Genomic DNA, 16,434 nt, shown 5'->3' with positions numbered 1-16,434 from the left:
CCGTTTCTTTCCGTTAATTAAGCTGGTTTTGTGATGATTGATTGGGCCGCTGGGTGATTAGTGGGGCTCATCCTTTCGGCGGAGGGACGTGGTGGGCCGGATCGAGATCCGACGGCTGGTCGGCTGCGAACTTCCCTCGCTGGCTGGTGCGACACGTTGGGGAGGAAAAAGAACGGATGATCCAGTGACATGTAACTATGATTCAGACCAGGGGGTGTTTGGCTGTAGGGGCTAAACTTTAGTCCTATTACATTGGATGTTTAAATACTAATTAGGAGTATTAAACATAATTTAATTACAAATATGGAGACTAATTCGTGAGAGGAATCTATTAAGCCTAATTAGTCCATGATTTGACAATGTGGTGCTATAGGAACCATTTGCTAATGATGGATTAATTAGGCTTAATAGATTCGTCTCGCGAATTAACCCAGGGGTTCTGCAATTAGTTTTATAATTAGCTCATATTTAATCATCCTCATTAGCATCCGAACATCTGATGTGATAGGGCTAAACTTTAGCCCTGATATCCAAACAGCCCTAAACACATGTGCAAGAGCGAAATGACAACCGTATCCTTCAGGCGTTGCCGTCGATCAAGGCGGCTGGAAATGGAGATGAACACCGCGAAGCATTATCGATTCAGATATTCATTCAAACAGGCTTTTTGACTGTGCTGTCAACATCTCGCTTCATTGCCTCCATCCATTCTCCATCCATCATTCTTTGGCACATAAAAGAATAAAGTTTAGTTTACAAAGATTCCATCTAAGAATATGAGCTGCTTGTTCTCTGCATTTGGATTATGTGAATTTTGAAAAAAAATGATGTAGCAGACTTGAAAATTTTCATAGTGGGTGGGCATCATTGAATTCTAATTTTCAACAGCCCTGGCAAAAGCAGCCAACATAGTTTAATTGTTTTTGGGGAAAATATGTGGTTACCGATGGCATTTGACTTGATTATAACACCTTTAGTTGAGAATATCATTGTTCCTTGCAAAAACATCAAGCATAGTTTCACTGTTTTCATGGAAAATACGAGGTTACCAATCGCTTTTGACTTGATTGTAACACCTTTAATTGGGAATATCATTGTACAAACTTACTAAAGCAACTCATTTCTTGCCTGGATGAAGAAGTCACCCATGACAATGTACAGCGCATTACATATGAAGTCTCTCAGATATCTTTGCATTTAAAAGATGTATGCACTCAAAAACTTTTGGGCATACTGCATAAATAAATGAAGTGGATTATGTTCGGCATGTAAGATTTTGGCCTGTGTATAAGTGGCAATATACTGAAAGGTTTTGCGCTTTTCAAACAAATAGAATGACAACTGGCTTAGATGTCTTTGTTATTGATTGTGATGTGGAGCTCGTTGATCTCATATCATAAGTTAAGTAGTAAGATAAATTTCAAAGGCCTATCAGAAAACACATGTATAATATATAGGAAATGGAAGCAGGTATGAGCTGCACTTCGTTACTCTATATGCCATAAACTTTGTAGAAAGTAAAGATAAGTACCTAAATGATGAGTCCCAAATTGGATGTGTACTACATTACTAGTATGAACTATGAAGTGGTCATCCTAAACACCAACTGCTTGAAAGGAGGACCTTATATGATCATGTAGCAAAATAGAGGGCAATTAACCTGCACCTTAATCTATTTTGACTAAATAAATAGTAATAATGTAATTAACAAAAGACAATCAATGACAAGGTCTACCTGAACAAATAGGAATACAGTGAAAAAAATAAATAAAGTAAAGAAATGACCATGAACTGGATACAGAAGAGCTTGAGCCATTGGCATGAGGGTGTTGTCTTATGCACAAAGTACAATCTACTGCGTATTCTCGAAATAAGAAAAGAATAGATTGAAGGGGGTAGGCCAAGCATGCGAGTGACTCAGACACTGAAACCAAATTCACTCAGGCCACGTAAAGTTTCATATTTATGTTTCCAAGAGTGTCACATAAGTATGAATGTATTTAGTTCATAGATGAAATAGCTCACATAATACATAATTTCATCTCTTAGTGTGCCATGTCATCAAAATTGCCTACGTGTCAACTCATTTATTGTCCATGAAACTCCCATTAAAAATAGCGTCGGTAACAATAACCTATCTTGATGATGGTTAATTAAACCCACAGGAGATCTCTACTCTATCTTGATGACGGCCCAGGTGTAACCGCCGGCGCCCTTGATGTCCACCACCAAGACGACGAAGCTGGCGTCCACGTCGCCAGCAGCAATGGTGCCGGTCGCCGCTGCAGACAGTGGCAGGACCATCCACTTGTTGGTGTCCCAGCGCGCCTGATGGCCACCAGGTCGACGGCGGAGGTCGTGGCAGCAGCAGATGCAGGGGTGTCTGCTGCCAGGAGGAGCCAGATCCAGGCTCTCCCTCCGGGGAGCCTGATGGCCAGCATCACTCCCTCGGGAATGGTGATGATGACCACCAGGCCACAGCTGGGTGCCTTGGGCGCCCCCGGACGCGGTAGCAGGTCACCACGATGAGCGAGGAGGCCGGCGGCGGCAATGCATCTGTGGAGTTGCCCTGCCCTTTTTCCGTGGATTTATTATGTTGCTCCGATGTTCAATTCATGATCATGTTGTTGTTGCTTTAGCAGTAGTTTTTCTTCCCCCAATCATAAATAGTTTTTCTGACCAAGATGAAAATGTTAATAAGGTCAAATGTCAAATGGACACATAAATCTTATAGAAAAAGATGAAAAGAAAAGAAAAACTCTTATCGCAACAACACCAAAGTATAAAACTGAACATGACACGTATTAGTAATTTATTTGATCTGAATTAGTTGCACACTTGCAGCTGTATGACCTCCCAGACAAATTATTCTTGAATTCATGTATCGACCAAAGACTCAGATTAATCTCAATATCAAGCTGGCTCTAACATTCTAGCCAATCTCTTGAATAGAGAAAAAGAAAGGAACAAAGAAGGAAACATTGTTGACATTCCAAAGGTCGGTGTATCCGCTACTCAATCAGTTGATGGACATTGTACTGTGTATCAGTAATTTGTAGTAGTAGGAGTAGCACCAGTGGGACGAGCAACCAGAACAGCTAATCTTTGTCGTGGATCTTGGCAGACACGATCGTTATGATGCTATGATGGGATGACAAAATAAGCTCGCATTTCACTGCATTGCATGTTTCAGGCACATGAATTCAATCCAACAGTCTTTCGTGTGAGAAACATATCTCAAACACAATTGGATGCATATCCATGATTACCAACTCAACAATGATCGTCTGATTGCCACTCACCGTTAGGCGTAGCAATGGCAAGCCTGACAAAATCCGATGAAACGCAATACAAGAGCACTAATGACGTTCCTTGATTGTTTGTCCCACTAATGACGTTCGTTGATTGTTTGTCCCACTGGGCGTGATAAGAGCATGTTGACGCAAAATCTGAATTTCAAGCTTCTGCGTTGAACAACACGGAGGACCTGGAAGATCTGCTTAACTCTAGTGCAAGCTCCAAATCAGCTCACGAGTGGTGCAAGGTGTGCTAGTCAATTTGACCTGAAAATTGTCAAGGTAACATTAAATTCCTGAGTCGATCGGCGGTGAAGCCTTTCAAAATCATGGGTAGACGTTCTTTGGAATAAATACCACAATAGACATGTATTCGATGTAATCATGCGATGTAAATAAATAAATCATTAATGGCATGTGCCACTGGCTATATGAGCCGATGAGCTAAGATAAAGTATTGTAAAACAACAGCCTAATAGAAGTCCTTGCTAACCATGCGCTCATCAAATAGACTAATAGATCTAGTCAATGTCTTGATAAGTGTAATTGAACTTAGGCAAGGTAACACAAATAAGAGGGCATTGACATCAATCTATTAGTCTAAAAGATTAGAACACAGCGAACAAGGACCTCTTGCCTACTGCTAACAAGCTGATTAAGCTAATGGAATCCTAATCAATATCATGACTGTGTAATTGAACTTAGACAAGGTAACAGAGTGAGAGGGCATTAACTTCGGCCCACTAACTTAGCCAGACAAGCTCGCGGCAGCAAGGCCTCGTACGTGCCCCTATCAGCTCAATGATGTCATCATACTTCCGTGAGATATGGATGATACCCAGCCGATGCATCGGCTCTCAACAGTAGCGTGCTGACGTCAAAGGTCCGACAATTGGCAATACGAGAGGCAGGGGTAAAAATCTATCGGATATAGAATATGTAAAACAATAATAACATGCAAGATCTACCAGCCAATATGACCAAATAAGGGGTGAACGCTTAAACAAGGTCAAGGAGTCGATGAAGACAACTTAATCAGATCTAAGTCATTCGATAACTGTGAGCAACCGTTGAAGACAAGTAGAATATTGGACAAAGCCTAGAAAGTTCTACTTGCAATCTAAGATAACTCGATAACTAGAAACACAACTAAATATCAGAACATAAGACTTAACTTAGAAAGTTCTGATAGAGGTCGTAATGACCGGGTGAAGATATTTACAAGCTCATCTGAGATTGAAGCCGATGCCGTCGTACGCGCAAGAAGGAACTCGTCGAAACTACTCTACTCCTATTCTTAGGGTTTTAGCGGCATGGCGCCAAAAGGTTGTATTGATTGATTGATGATTGTTACAAGGCTCACGGGTTTATATTTATACCCTGGAGCAAGCTAAAATACTAGTCGATTATGACATGAACTATTACAAACTTAACTAAAAACTACTAAAGATTCACCTCCATGCTTTCCCTTATTTGGTGGAGTTGATTTCGCTTCGGATCGGGATCTCTCCGGTCTTCTATCGGCTTCCGGAATCCTGGTCACCCGCGACTGGTCTTGGTCAATGCGGCTTTATCAACGGACCCTTTCTCTCCCCTTCATCGGCTATCAGAACCTTATCCACAACGGTTGACTCTGGTCAAAATCCGGTGTCAACACTAAGGGTGACTGATGTCGTACCAAGAGCATTAAATGCGAGGCATGGCCTCTCTGACTGCCCCACGTCGGGACATGGCCCGGGGAAGGGGGCTGACCTTTAGCCCAGGGGTCCAAGAGTGAGGCTGCACCGTCTGGACCACCCAGGACGACCTGCAGGACTAGGCCACGCAGACCATACTCGTTCACGCACCCCAGCATCATCATCACCTACCTCGCCATAGTGATCTGTTTCAATCAAGGTCAGGCCGCCATGTTAGGTCTGGTACAGGCCTGCAGGTGAGGTGGGACCCTGCTGGGTCAGGCGTCATGTCGTTGAGTGGTCGTGAGCACACTGAGAGGTCGGGAAAAGCCGGAGAAAGCGGCATGCCACGCTCCGGCCGATGACCAAAGGCACACCTACTCGCCCCGGGTACGGACGTCAGCAATAGCGTTCGCCCCGTTCACTGCCATGGGGTTGGTGGACGGGATGGAGGAGCACCGTGGAAGCGGCCAAGCCCTGCGTAGGTAGCCCACACCTCACAGGGCCCCGTACAGGATGCATGGGGCCCACGGCAACGAAGAGGATATGGCGAGAAGGCCCTGCGCGGACGAGAAGGGTAGGTCGCCCTGGCCACAGCACAGCCCTCGACCTCTGAGGTCGGGGAGCCCCCTCTTTTCTCCAAACACTGTCGCCCGGTCCCTAGCCTATATAAAGGGAACCGGGTCTTCCATCTCGCTCTCTCGTATTCATTGACACACACACCCATGCATCGCACGAACGCTTGGTTACAAGCACCACGTTGTAAGCCCAATGCATTCGATCCAAGGAACACGACTCCTGCCAAAACTGGACGTAGGGATCTTCCCAAATCAGTATAGTTCCTTATCTCTTGTGTGCTAGCTATTGGAAGTGAGGAGAGCGCGCCGTACAATCACTAGTCGGCGGCACGAAACACCGACACCTCACCTTCCATCGACAAACTACGGTGCGGACGCAGATGCAATCGGCATTTAGCGAAATTGCAGCTTAGCGCAAGCCCACGAGGCATTAATAATTATGGTAATTACATTGTGAAGTTTAACTACATTTTTCTTATTTGCATATTGAAAATATAGGACCACCAGTTTATGTTTGCACCGGCGACTCGTAATCTTAGGTACGGGCCTGGTCCCAATAATTGGTGACTCCTGTAGTCTTACGGTTATAAAGATCACACAACAAATCAGATCAGGGGCAACTAGTTGGTGATCCTGACTCATCATTATTGTGAGCCTGAAGCGTGTGCCGTGGTGTTTAACACAAGTCAACAAAAGCTTCTCACCAGGTCGACCAATGTCCTGAAAATGGCATCGCATGTACATTAGACAGGACATGTTGCTGCATCACCTATTAAGCAGGAGTAAGTAAGAAATATGTTCTAGCTAAAGGGAAATTAAGGGTTATTCCAGTGACTACTATTACTCCATGGTTTTCGGATGGGACAAGATACTCTTTTGAGTAAACAAGCGATGATGATACGCAATTAGGCAGGCCAATCATGGTAGAATGGAAGTTACATCGGGCTACTAGCTGCATAATACGTTTGCGCTTTGCACCGATGCATAGATTAGTGATCCTTGATGTACGAGATGTCCTGTTAAAGAAGATGCACGCAAGTGGTAAAGCCGATTGGTGAAAAGAGAGGCGAACTTACACCAGGTTATAATTCATGCGCGATGCACACCGTGAATTTGTTCATGCCTCTACTATCTGTTTCAATAACTGATGAAAGAAGCAAGCAGCAAGCGAGCGGTGCGCTGAGGACATGGTGGCGGTTTTGCACTTTTGCCCAGCAATGCCTCGGCTCGTCAGCCGCAGGCAAGCGCCGAGCCGGCGCGGCAGGGGAACGGCGAGGAGAAGCATGGGCTCTCGTCGAGGCCCATGTTTTGCTGGGTCAAAGTCAGGGCCCGATTCCCTATAGAGATATGCATAGTGAGAATTTTTTAATCCAAAATCCAAAAGTTCACCAAGTATTTTGTTTGATTTGATGCCATATTGCTACTGTATCCTAGTCCAAAACAAACTTCCGTTCAGAAAAAATACGTATAAACTGTGATGCATTTCATCTTAAGGTCGACGATTCTGATCCGTCGGGTTTGACATCCGGGTGTTTGCAGGGTCGTCTGCTTCATCTCGGCCCTCGGGTTTTTCTACCTTCAGGCGCTACTCATCTCGACACGCAACGCGGCAACGCCCGAGGCTAGCACTGTCCTGCGTTCACCATCGCCACTGTGCGGACGCCGACGAGCTTCCGTGGGCCTGTTCGTTTCAGCTTATAAGCCGGCTGAAAAGCTGAAATGGCTGATTTATTGTGAGAGGAAAATACTGTTTGGTGGCTGATAAGCCAGCTGAATAAGCTGAAGCGCATCCGATCTGAGAGGCCAAAATCCTTCTAACAAAGCTCGCCGGCGGCGTGCACGAACTGATCGACTTTGGGAAGGGAAAAAAACCCATCATTTTCATGCAAATGATGAGCAGGAAACGTGAAATACGAAGGCCATTTTGGCGAGGCATGGGTATTCCTGATTTGCTTTCTGTCTCCGTTGTTGGTTTCCGGGCTCCGGATGAGCTGATAAGGACGGGGCCGTTCGGCAGTTAGTGCTCCAACGGAAACCACCGCGCGTCCACGCCTCTCGCATCATCATCATCATCGGCTCCGCGAGCTGCGAAGCGCGTGAACGCGAAGAGACGGCCGCACTGAGCGCAACGCATCGGCTGCGAGAGGGAATGGATCGAAAGGATGGGGTGGCCCATGCCGCCTTTTTTGGCCGGTTGCTCCTCGGCGCCCGGGAAGGCGGGAACGCTGCCCTTCTTGACCTTTTCCTCCCCGCCTCCTCCGATCCCGCCAGCCATCCCGTGGCCGCGGGCTCTGCCCTCCCCAGCCCGGCGGCGGCGGCGGGACCCGGGACACGCCACGCTCCAGCCAGCGTGGGTGACTGGACGTCGGGGCCCCGGCGTGCCCTCTCACCTCTCGCGATCGAGCCAAGTCGTCGTCTTGGAACACGGCTCGCGTCGCGTGCCCCGACGGACGGAGTTCTCGACCGCGCGCGCCCGTGCGCCGCGCCGTGCCCAGAGTGCGCAGGCCGTCGGCGGCGTGGGCGCTGCGACGACTTTTGGGCGGGCGAAACAAAAAGAAATAAAGTACGCGCGGACAAGCCTGCAGACACGTTGTTTCGTCGGTGATGGGAGCCGTGGCACGGCACTTCCACTGGCGGGGGTAAATCGAGTTTCCAGCGGTCAGCGCCTCAGCGGCGGCGCTCGTTTTGCGTACGGTGCTCGGCAAACGTTCCAAAGTCAGGTAATGGATCGATCTCTCACTTGAACACCGGCAGCCGCCACCGCCTGGGTTGGGTTGGGTTGGGTCCACCATCTGGCCTCATCACCACCTCGGCGGCTCGGCGACGCGCAGGCAGACGCGAGCGCACGCAGGCGCACCGCGCACTCGCCTATAAAATCCCGGACCCAGATAGGGACGGGCGTCAGAGCTCAGAGGTCAGGAGGGCCCGGGCCTGCCCCACCACCGCCGCCCCCTCTCCTCGTCGTGGGGTTTTGTTTGTTCACACGAAGGTTTCCTGTTCCTTCCCCTCCCCGGCATCCCACATCCCCCTTCCGTCCGCGCGCGTCCGACGCGGGGCACTCGCCTACCTACCCACCCCGCTCCACCCCTACGCCTCCAGAAACCCGAGCGGCACCGCCCTCGCACTCGCCACTCGTAACGGCTCGGCGAAAACCCCAGGGACACGGTAGTAGGGAGAAGAAAATTCCCCCCCAAGCCCGAGCAGGCCAGCACTCCATCGCCCACTTCCGTTTCGTTTCCCCAATTCAGCATGGCGGCCGCGTGGTAGCAGGCGGCGGCGCTCCACCGGATGGCGGCGGGAGGGAGGGGAGCTCCGGCACCGGCGCCGGCGCCGGAGGCGGTGCCCGCGGGCGGTGTGGCGGCGGCGGGGGCCGCGGCGGACGAGGTGGTGCGACGCGTGCGGCCCACGGAGGCCTCCGAGCGCCGCCGAGCGGAGGTCGTCGACTACGCGCGGAGGCTCGTCGGCTCCGCGCTCGGCTGCGAGGTGCGTGCGTCTCGTGGCAGTGCGGTGCGCCCCGGCCCCGTCCGCGCGCGCGGCGGGGCGGCTCTGTTTGCTCGTTCTCGTTATTTGGGGGTTTTCTTCTTCATTTGGGTTGGGGTAATCGTCTGATTCCGTGGGTAATTAAGGGTTTCGTACTCCCTGCTGCCGGCGCTCACATGTCTTGTGATTCTCGTCCTCTTCTGCTTAGCTCCATTGGGAGCAGTTTTGTTTGTTTAATCTTCGTTTTTCTTTTGTTTAGTTCGGTTTTTGTTTGTTTAGTCTTCTGCCATCGCTTTCCAGGGGATTTGACGCGATAACGTTCACGAGGGGGATTAACCCTTTGATTATTCTGTTTGGTTCGTACGGATCCGGATTAGCTCGTCAACCATTCGCTCGCGGCGCGTCGTTATTGTTCAGCTTTTTTTTAAGAAAAAACTTGTGCTGGCCTTTACGGTGGCGAATCGAGATCATTTCTGTTATGTAGTATCTGGGTAACTGTTCCTTATGAACACAGGAATTGTTGCGGAGCTTTCTGTCAGTCTGTGACTGAGGTGTGAGCTGTGCCTCCGTTTTTTCCCTCACTTTTTACTTTTTAGCTTAAATGGACACGTTCCTGTCCTATCTTTTCTTGAGCAAATTAAGGACGCGCTTCTGTGCTGTTGATTAGAGTGTTTCGTGAAGCATTCAAAAGCTAACTTTTCTGTCTGTGCACCTGCAACCTTGCGAGCTTTACGTCAGGCGGAAAGACGCGATATCATGTAGGAAAACCAATTTCTATCTCGGAAGTTTCTTACTGGAGAAAACGTATATAAATTTTTCTTTCTTAGCAGAATGAAAAAGAAGGAAACAAAAACATTTTTGGTTGTAGTCATGGCTGTGTCTCTGCCCGTGATTGCCTGCTTTACTAGCTGGCAGCAGTGTCCGATTCGAGCTGTGCATATCCACCTGCCCATCCATCCATGTTGACTCATCCACGTGGAATTTACTGAATAGTTTGGCAACTGAGGGATGCTGTTGTGGAATCTTCCTGGCATGGTGACTCTGCGTTAGAGGAGTTGACAGAGCAGGATTGACGATTGAGACTTTGCCTTGCACCGACAGCTCCTTGCCTGCCAACGTCCTGCTTTCAATTCTGCTGCGATGTCCCTAGAGCGTATTGTTGGAACACAGTTTTATTTTACTGATGGAAGTTCAGCGGGTCCGCCGTTTGATGAGTCGTACTTTGAGGTTTGCCCATTGAATATATGTGGAAGTTCTTCGCACCGTACCCACAGATGGTAGATCTTGAAAACTGGTCCTTATTTGTTGCTATTCTGCCGGTCACTTTTAATGCGTACGGGATGCCCCTTTGTAGCTGGATTTCCTTAGAACGTGTGGCTGCTATAGCATACAGCCATTAGTACTAGATTTGGAGCCATGTTGTGGCGTTTCTTCCTAGCTTTTGTCAATAATCACGGGTTTGTTCCTTAGAAAAAGTTGGCGTGGTGGATATAACGTCTTTGCTGAATTATCATCATGTGACTGTTATTGGGAGAATAGGTACAGTGTTGCGTGTTTTTCTGCTACACCAAAAGTATGCCTGGTGGAGTCAAATAAGGGACATTACAACATGCATGGTGGCATACTACCATTTCTTTAACCATGGTTGTTAGCTGAAATATCACCAGTTCATATTAATAGCTAATTGTTTCTTCATGAAATGTCTTGTTGAAGAACTGGAAAATACTTCACTTTAAGGTTTCAAACTATCTTCTTGGAGATGCAAGTTATAGCTTTAGGCTTTTTCTCAAGTGATGCAAGTTTTGATTGTGACTTTTGACAATACTACTATATTATCTATAGTATGCCTTTCTATACCATGAAGAACTGTTCTGTGTTGAACCTGTTGGGACATTGGTTTTACGAGTAACTATCACTTATTTACTGCATTGCTCAGGTTCTTGCATTTGGATCGGTTCCACTGAAGACTTATCTTCCTGATGGGGATATTGATCTAACTGTCCTTGGAAATACATCTTATGATAGTACTTTGGTTAATGATGTTTCTTGCATCCTTGAGTCAGAGGAACAGAACAGTGATGCTGAATTTGTAGTGAAGGACCTGGAACGAATCAATGCTGAGGTCCATTCTCCTATATACACTTCCTGTACATTCCTAGTCATTCATTCTGGATAATGGTTTATGGGATCTATGATATTGTAGTCTGATCACTTACTTGGCATTTCCATATCTCCTTATTTAATTAATTCTTATACATGTAGAGTTAAACTTGAGAGATGTGTCTGTCATCTTCCTCTTTGACATGTTATTTATTGTTTTTCTCACCCATCTAATTATCTGAAATGTATGTCCATCCAGGTCAGGCTCATTAAATGCACTATTGAAAATATTATAGTTGATATCTCATTCAACCAAACTGGCGGGATCTGCGCACTCTGCTTCCTTGAGCTGGTGATTGATGCATTTTTATTTTGTGGAAATCGTATTTCAAACATATACTCTGTTCTTCAAACCTTTCTTGTTAATTAGGCACTCAGCTTGTTGAATGTGTAGGTCACTCAACTTTGGTTTCCATACTGTCTAGGTGTACTTTAAATATGTAGTACCAAGTAATTATAAAAAAAAAGTTTGTAGTACCAAGTCATTGGAAATAAGTGATGGTTCCTTCTTCAGGTCGATCGTAAAGTTGGAAAAAACCATCTATTTAAAAGGAGCATCATATTGATCAAGGCATGGTGCTATTATGAAAGTCGCCTACTAGGAGCACATCATGGACTAATATCTACATATGCACTGGAAGTGCTTATCCTTTACATATTCAATCTATTCCACAAATCTCTCAACAGCCCTCTGGAGGTATGTCTCGGGTACTTATTTCAGACATTGAAGATATAGTTGCTCTTTTGGATAATAAAATCTCACATATTTGTTGTTTCCCTGTGTTTCTATTAATAGGTTCTTTATAGGTTTCTGGAATATTTTAGCAAATTTGATTGGGACAACTATTGCATAAGTTTAAATGGGCCTGTTGCTTTGTCATCTTTGCCAAACTTAATTGGTGCGCTACCTTGCAATCTTTTCATTGATTTCATTGGCAGAGTAATCACCTGATGCCTCTCTGAATTAACTCTAAAATTTATCCTGCCTGCAGTTGAAGCTACATTTGCACATACCGATGACTTATTGTTTGATAAAGAGTTCATCAAGAGCTCGGTGGATAAAGCAATTGTACCTCCAAGAAATTCTGATGCTTGCTATACGAGATTTCGTTCAAAACATCTAAACATAATCGATCCACTGAAGGAGTACAACAATCTTGGCAGAAGTGTTAACAGAGGTCTGAACTGGCCAAGATATGTCTATCTCGAAAAGTTATCCTTTACAACTGGAGATGCAGGTCCTAATCATTTTGTATCATTGTGTCGACCCAAGAACTTGATAAAATGAACTAAAATGGCATTCCATGTAATTAATTTAGTAGGAGAAATGATCTAGAATGGAATGCCACCGTAATTAATCAGCTGACCAGAAAACACCATTGTGTACCCAGTTGCATCCTCAAAGAACACATAAGCTTGCTGAGGCATCATAAACATATGCTGTGCTGCTGTCTGTATGCAATAATTGCATAAACCCATGCGTAGCTAGCTTCATGTTTGTGTTACTTCATCTGCTAATTTAGACTGGTGATTATGTGCAGCTAGCTTTAATCGTATTCGAACAGCTTTCTTATATGGTGCTCGAAAGCTTGGTCATATCCTCATGTTACCACCAGAAGTTATTCCTGATGAAATTTACGTTTTTTTCAAAAACACGTTGGGAAGGAATGGGAGAGGAGTAAGACCAGATACTGACAGCAATGGTGCATTACGTGCTTCCTTTGGTACTGGTGAGGCTCTTTTGGAAGATATATCAAGTATGAAGATCTCTTGCAATGAGGAACATGAGAACATAACTTCTTATCATCTTTCAAAGAGCTTGTGTGATGAGAACTTATATGTTGGAATGAATGGACCTACGCATTTGAGTAGTTCTTTTCCAAGGGTCCACAACACTGCATTAAGTACTGATTTAAGTACAAGGTCATCCAATTTTGTCCATCATGCACCTAAACAATATTCATCGTTTTACCAAGGCAATGGTCGTGCTGGCAGTGGAAAGTGTTACTTGAACCAAGAAGTGGAGCAGGAATGTATACAGTCACAAGTTCCTTTGAATAACCCATCACCATTGAACTCCTTTGCTGGTGTCAATGCTTCGGAACTTGTGACTGAACAGAAAATTATTGATGTCCCTGTGGAAAAACAACATCTTCCTCCCTCACCGTTGAGCTTGCCAGATCTGTCAGGGGATTTGGATTCTCAATTTAGATGCCTGCGTCAAGTTCAGTACCACCTCGAATACTTGTTTGATGGGTTTTTGCAGTCTGTTCAAGATGCATCTTCTGCTGATACGTTTGAGAAGGACCCCTTTCACATTCCTGCCTGTAGTATCTTGTTAAACAGGGATTCAGGAACGCCAAGGCTACTATTGCCTTCATCTTCTAAAAGCAATGGAAGGAATGTGTCTCCTGTTTCTTTTTCTCAGAGCACAGAATATGCTTTGCAGCATTCACAAAATCAGAACCCATTGGATAGGATTTGCCAGGAGAATGTCTCATTGCCCTCCCAAACAAATGTTCCATCCAACGGACTCTCACCATCTTCTTCTTATGCCGCTTCAGAGGTTTCTTCTGTTTCGAGGTGTTATAGCTTTGAGGATAGCGCTGAGATGCATGGAAGTGGAACAGACATGCACTTTCCAAGGAAGGTATGGAAATGTTGTTTGCCAATATCTGATCTTTTGTCTGTCTGTAAAGTTACTAGCAACTTGATATTCTTCTCTTTTTTTCATAACCTGGGTGATGATGTTTCATTTTATTTTATTTTTTGCTAGAGAGCTTGTTAGTTTCAAGAAGAAGAAAAAAAAGATCGGTCCAGTTTGACCATTTTCGTTATTACTGCTAATGATCTGCCTATCGTAACTTTGGTTGTTCGGTTGAACCAGTTAGTTTTCAAAACATTTATTGTAAATGTAAGCTTTTATTTGTTGGTATGCCAGAGTTGTGATACTCACAAGGAGCAATTGGCATCTTCAAGAGAGAATGGGAAAATACTGTCAAATCAAACAGTAAGCTTTGAAAGCAACCAGAGCCCAGCTCCAGGAGCAAAATTTGTGTCTCACAAGGAGCAAGTTGCACTAGACAGTAGAACCAATGAAATAGCAGTAGATCAAGCATTGAAGATACAAGGATACCTTCAGTCAGATAGGGAAATTGTTGAAAAGCTCAATTGTCATACTCAAAAGAAAATTTTCAGTCACGACAATGAAGCAAGACAAGTGCCAAAGTACCGCCAGGATGTCTGCTCGAACAAGAACTTTTTGCAAAAGCGATGTGATACTGGCATGGAGTGTACCCGAGCTCCTGGCACAATGAATCAGATGCCGAAACATCAATCATTTAACAATCGAAATACTACAGAGTGTGCTAGATCTAGCCTAAGCAAGAACTTGCCCATAAAGCAGAGCTTTGGCACTAGGAAAGAGCATGAGATATTTGACTTGCCAACAAAGCAAAGACCAATCTGTCAGCCATTGAAGCTGGAAAATAGACGAAGTGGCTGGGATTGCTCAAAGAAGATACCAGCTGAAAAACAAAATTATAATAACCACAAGGTGCCCCTGTCTTTTGTAGGAGGCGCAGGGGACATCAGTAGCCAAGAGAAGCCTCCAGTATCTAAAACTTTTCAACCATACTTCCCTGTCGCAAATGGTCGACCATTGGAGACTATTGAGTTTGGATCCTTGGGACCTTTTGCATTGAAGTCAAACAGAGCTACTAACACACAAACTGCCAGTAAGGCGTTTACATTTGCCTCTCCATTGGTGTTACAGAGGTCTAGGGCTGCCACAACCCAAAACAGGTAATTTTGTAGTAGTTCATATATTTAAATTATGCAATCTACATATTGCATTCCTGCAAGTGTCTCTTAGCAGTAAAACTAGATGGGAGATAAATGTCTGGTGAAGTATCTGGTATTTATGTTCTAATTGGGAGTATAGGTGGACTTTGTCACTGAGTACCAATAGGTTTGTATAGTGGCCAAATTTGCCATAATGCGAGCCTTAAGTTCACGCTAGAATGTTATGAATTGGGTACAGGTCTCAGTTTTGTGCTTGTATGAAGCTTTCGGTAGTTGACAGATGCATTTGTTTCAGGCCACCAGGATTTTGCAAAGTGGGAGATGAAGATGAATTCCCACCTCTTAGTGCTGGGATCCGGTGAGAACTTACATAGGTACAGACGAATTACTGATCATAGAGTTAGCGGAAGGAGCTGACCAGCTGAGCTTTGTGCAGAATTTTCTTGGGAGCATTGATATGAGGATTGGAGTGGCATAGTATACCATACCTTGTAAAATTTCGTTGATACCTTCTCTCTCCTCACCCCTTTTTCTTATTTTCCTGTCCATAGTTTAGTTACACCGAAGGCTTATACAGTTGCGTTCAGTATAATTTAGCAAGGACAAAAAATCAGGTAAAAATACTTAGGGTCAGCGTATGACTTGTCATGTTGCCTTGTTGCATTTTGTTTTCCATGCTTCAGTGTACATTTCTACATTCCCCTCTCCAATGGATTGTACTTCTTTGTACCTGTCGTAAAGATGACGATAAATTGTAAGAGCACGTCATCAGCTGTCCCGAAATTCTGACGTCTGAAATGCCTGCTCGGCTCGTACGTCGTACCATACATACTGGCTCCTTTTTCAGCCTCATCTAGCCCTTGTTTATTTCACCCCCAACTCCCAACTTTAGCACTATGCAAAAAGAAGATTCCCTATTACATCAAACTTATTGTCCAAATATTGACTAATTAGGCTCAAAAGATTCGTCTCGTAAAGTACAACAAAACTGTGCAATTAGTTTTTAATTTCGTCTACATTTAGTACTCCATGCATGTACCGCAAATTTGATGTGACGGGGAATCTTCTTTTTGCATAGTGTCAAAGTTGGGATTTAGGGGTGAACTAAACAAGGCCCTAGTCACCTGACAAACCCCCCCCACACACACACACCCTAGAACATCACCCTTTTGTCCCCGAGAAAAAAAAAGTTGTCCTTCCGACAAGAGCTGCGACACCCTGCTTTTCTGATCTACTGTAAAAGGGGGTTCATCCTCCGGGTCCGGGTCAGGGTCCGCTATCGTTATCGGCTTCCGCCTTCCCCTTGGGTCCTATTGGCAGCTGCCGAAAGGCAGAGATGCAGTGCAGCGTTTCACCAATCCCACTCTGATGTCTGATCGGTCTACATGCAGCAGCTGCAGAAAGGCAGAGGTGCAGCGACTGCACCCTACCGTTTCACCA

At 45.4% G+C, this 16,434-nt stretch overlaps 1 protein-coding gene across 2 annotated transcripts; it reads left to right on the top strand.

Moving 5' to 3' along the window:
* The first annotated feature begins 8,499 nt into the window (after positions 1 to 8,499).
* Positions 8,500 to 15,777, top strand: LOC101758538. Of its 2 annotated transcripts, none has more exons than XM_012842860.2 (10): positions 8,500 to 9,033; positions 10,967 to 11,152; positions 11,390 to 11,482; positions 11,705 to 11,887; positions 11,987 to 12,089; positions 12,183 to 12,428; positions 12,732 to 13,840; positions 14,132 to 14,994; positions 15,290 to 15,352; positions 15,431 to 15,777. In XM_012842860.2, the coding sequence occupies exons 1-10, from the start codon at positions 8,839 to 8,841 to the stop codon at positions 15,453 to 15,455; spliced, it is 3,066 nt and encodes a 1,021-aa protein (XP_012698314.1). In that variant the 5' UTR covers positions 8,500 to 8,838; the 3' UTR covers positions 15,456 to 15,777. The 2 variants fall into 2 exon arrangements, with proteins under 2 accessions (XP_012698314.1, XP_004987007.2); XM_004986950.4 differs by having other exon boundaries at positions 8,503 to 9,033; positions 12,183 to 12,368.
* The last annotated feature ends 657 nt before the right edge of the window (positions 15,778 to 16,434 follow it).

This window comes from Setaria italica, chromosome IX (assembly GCF_000263155.2).
Source record: "Setaria italica strain Yugu1 chromosome IX, Setaria_italica_v2.0, whole genome shotgun sequence".
In the NCBI taxonomy this organism is placed as follows: Eukaryota; Viridiplantae; Streptophyta; class Magnoliopsida; order Poales; family Poaceae; genus Setaria; species Setaria italica.
This window is presented reverse-complemented; position numbering and strand designations above follow the sequence as displayed.

Excerpts from the sequence above, each read along its gene's own strand:
- LOC101758538 (XM_012842860.2), top strand. The coding sequence starts at position 8,839 with ATGGCGGCGGGAGGGAGGGGAGCTCCGGCACCGGCGCCGGCGCCGGAG. Across the intron at positions 14,995-15,289 it reads GCTGCCACAACCCAAAACAG|GCCACCAGGATTTTGCAAAG; the intron begins GTAATTTTGTAG and ends CATTTGTTTCAG. Across the intron at positions 15,353-15,430 it reads CCTCTTAGTGCTGGGATCCG|AATTTTCTTGGGAGCATTGA; the intron begins GTGAGAACTTAC and ends AGCTTTGTGCAG.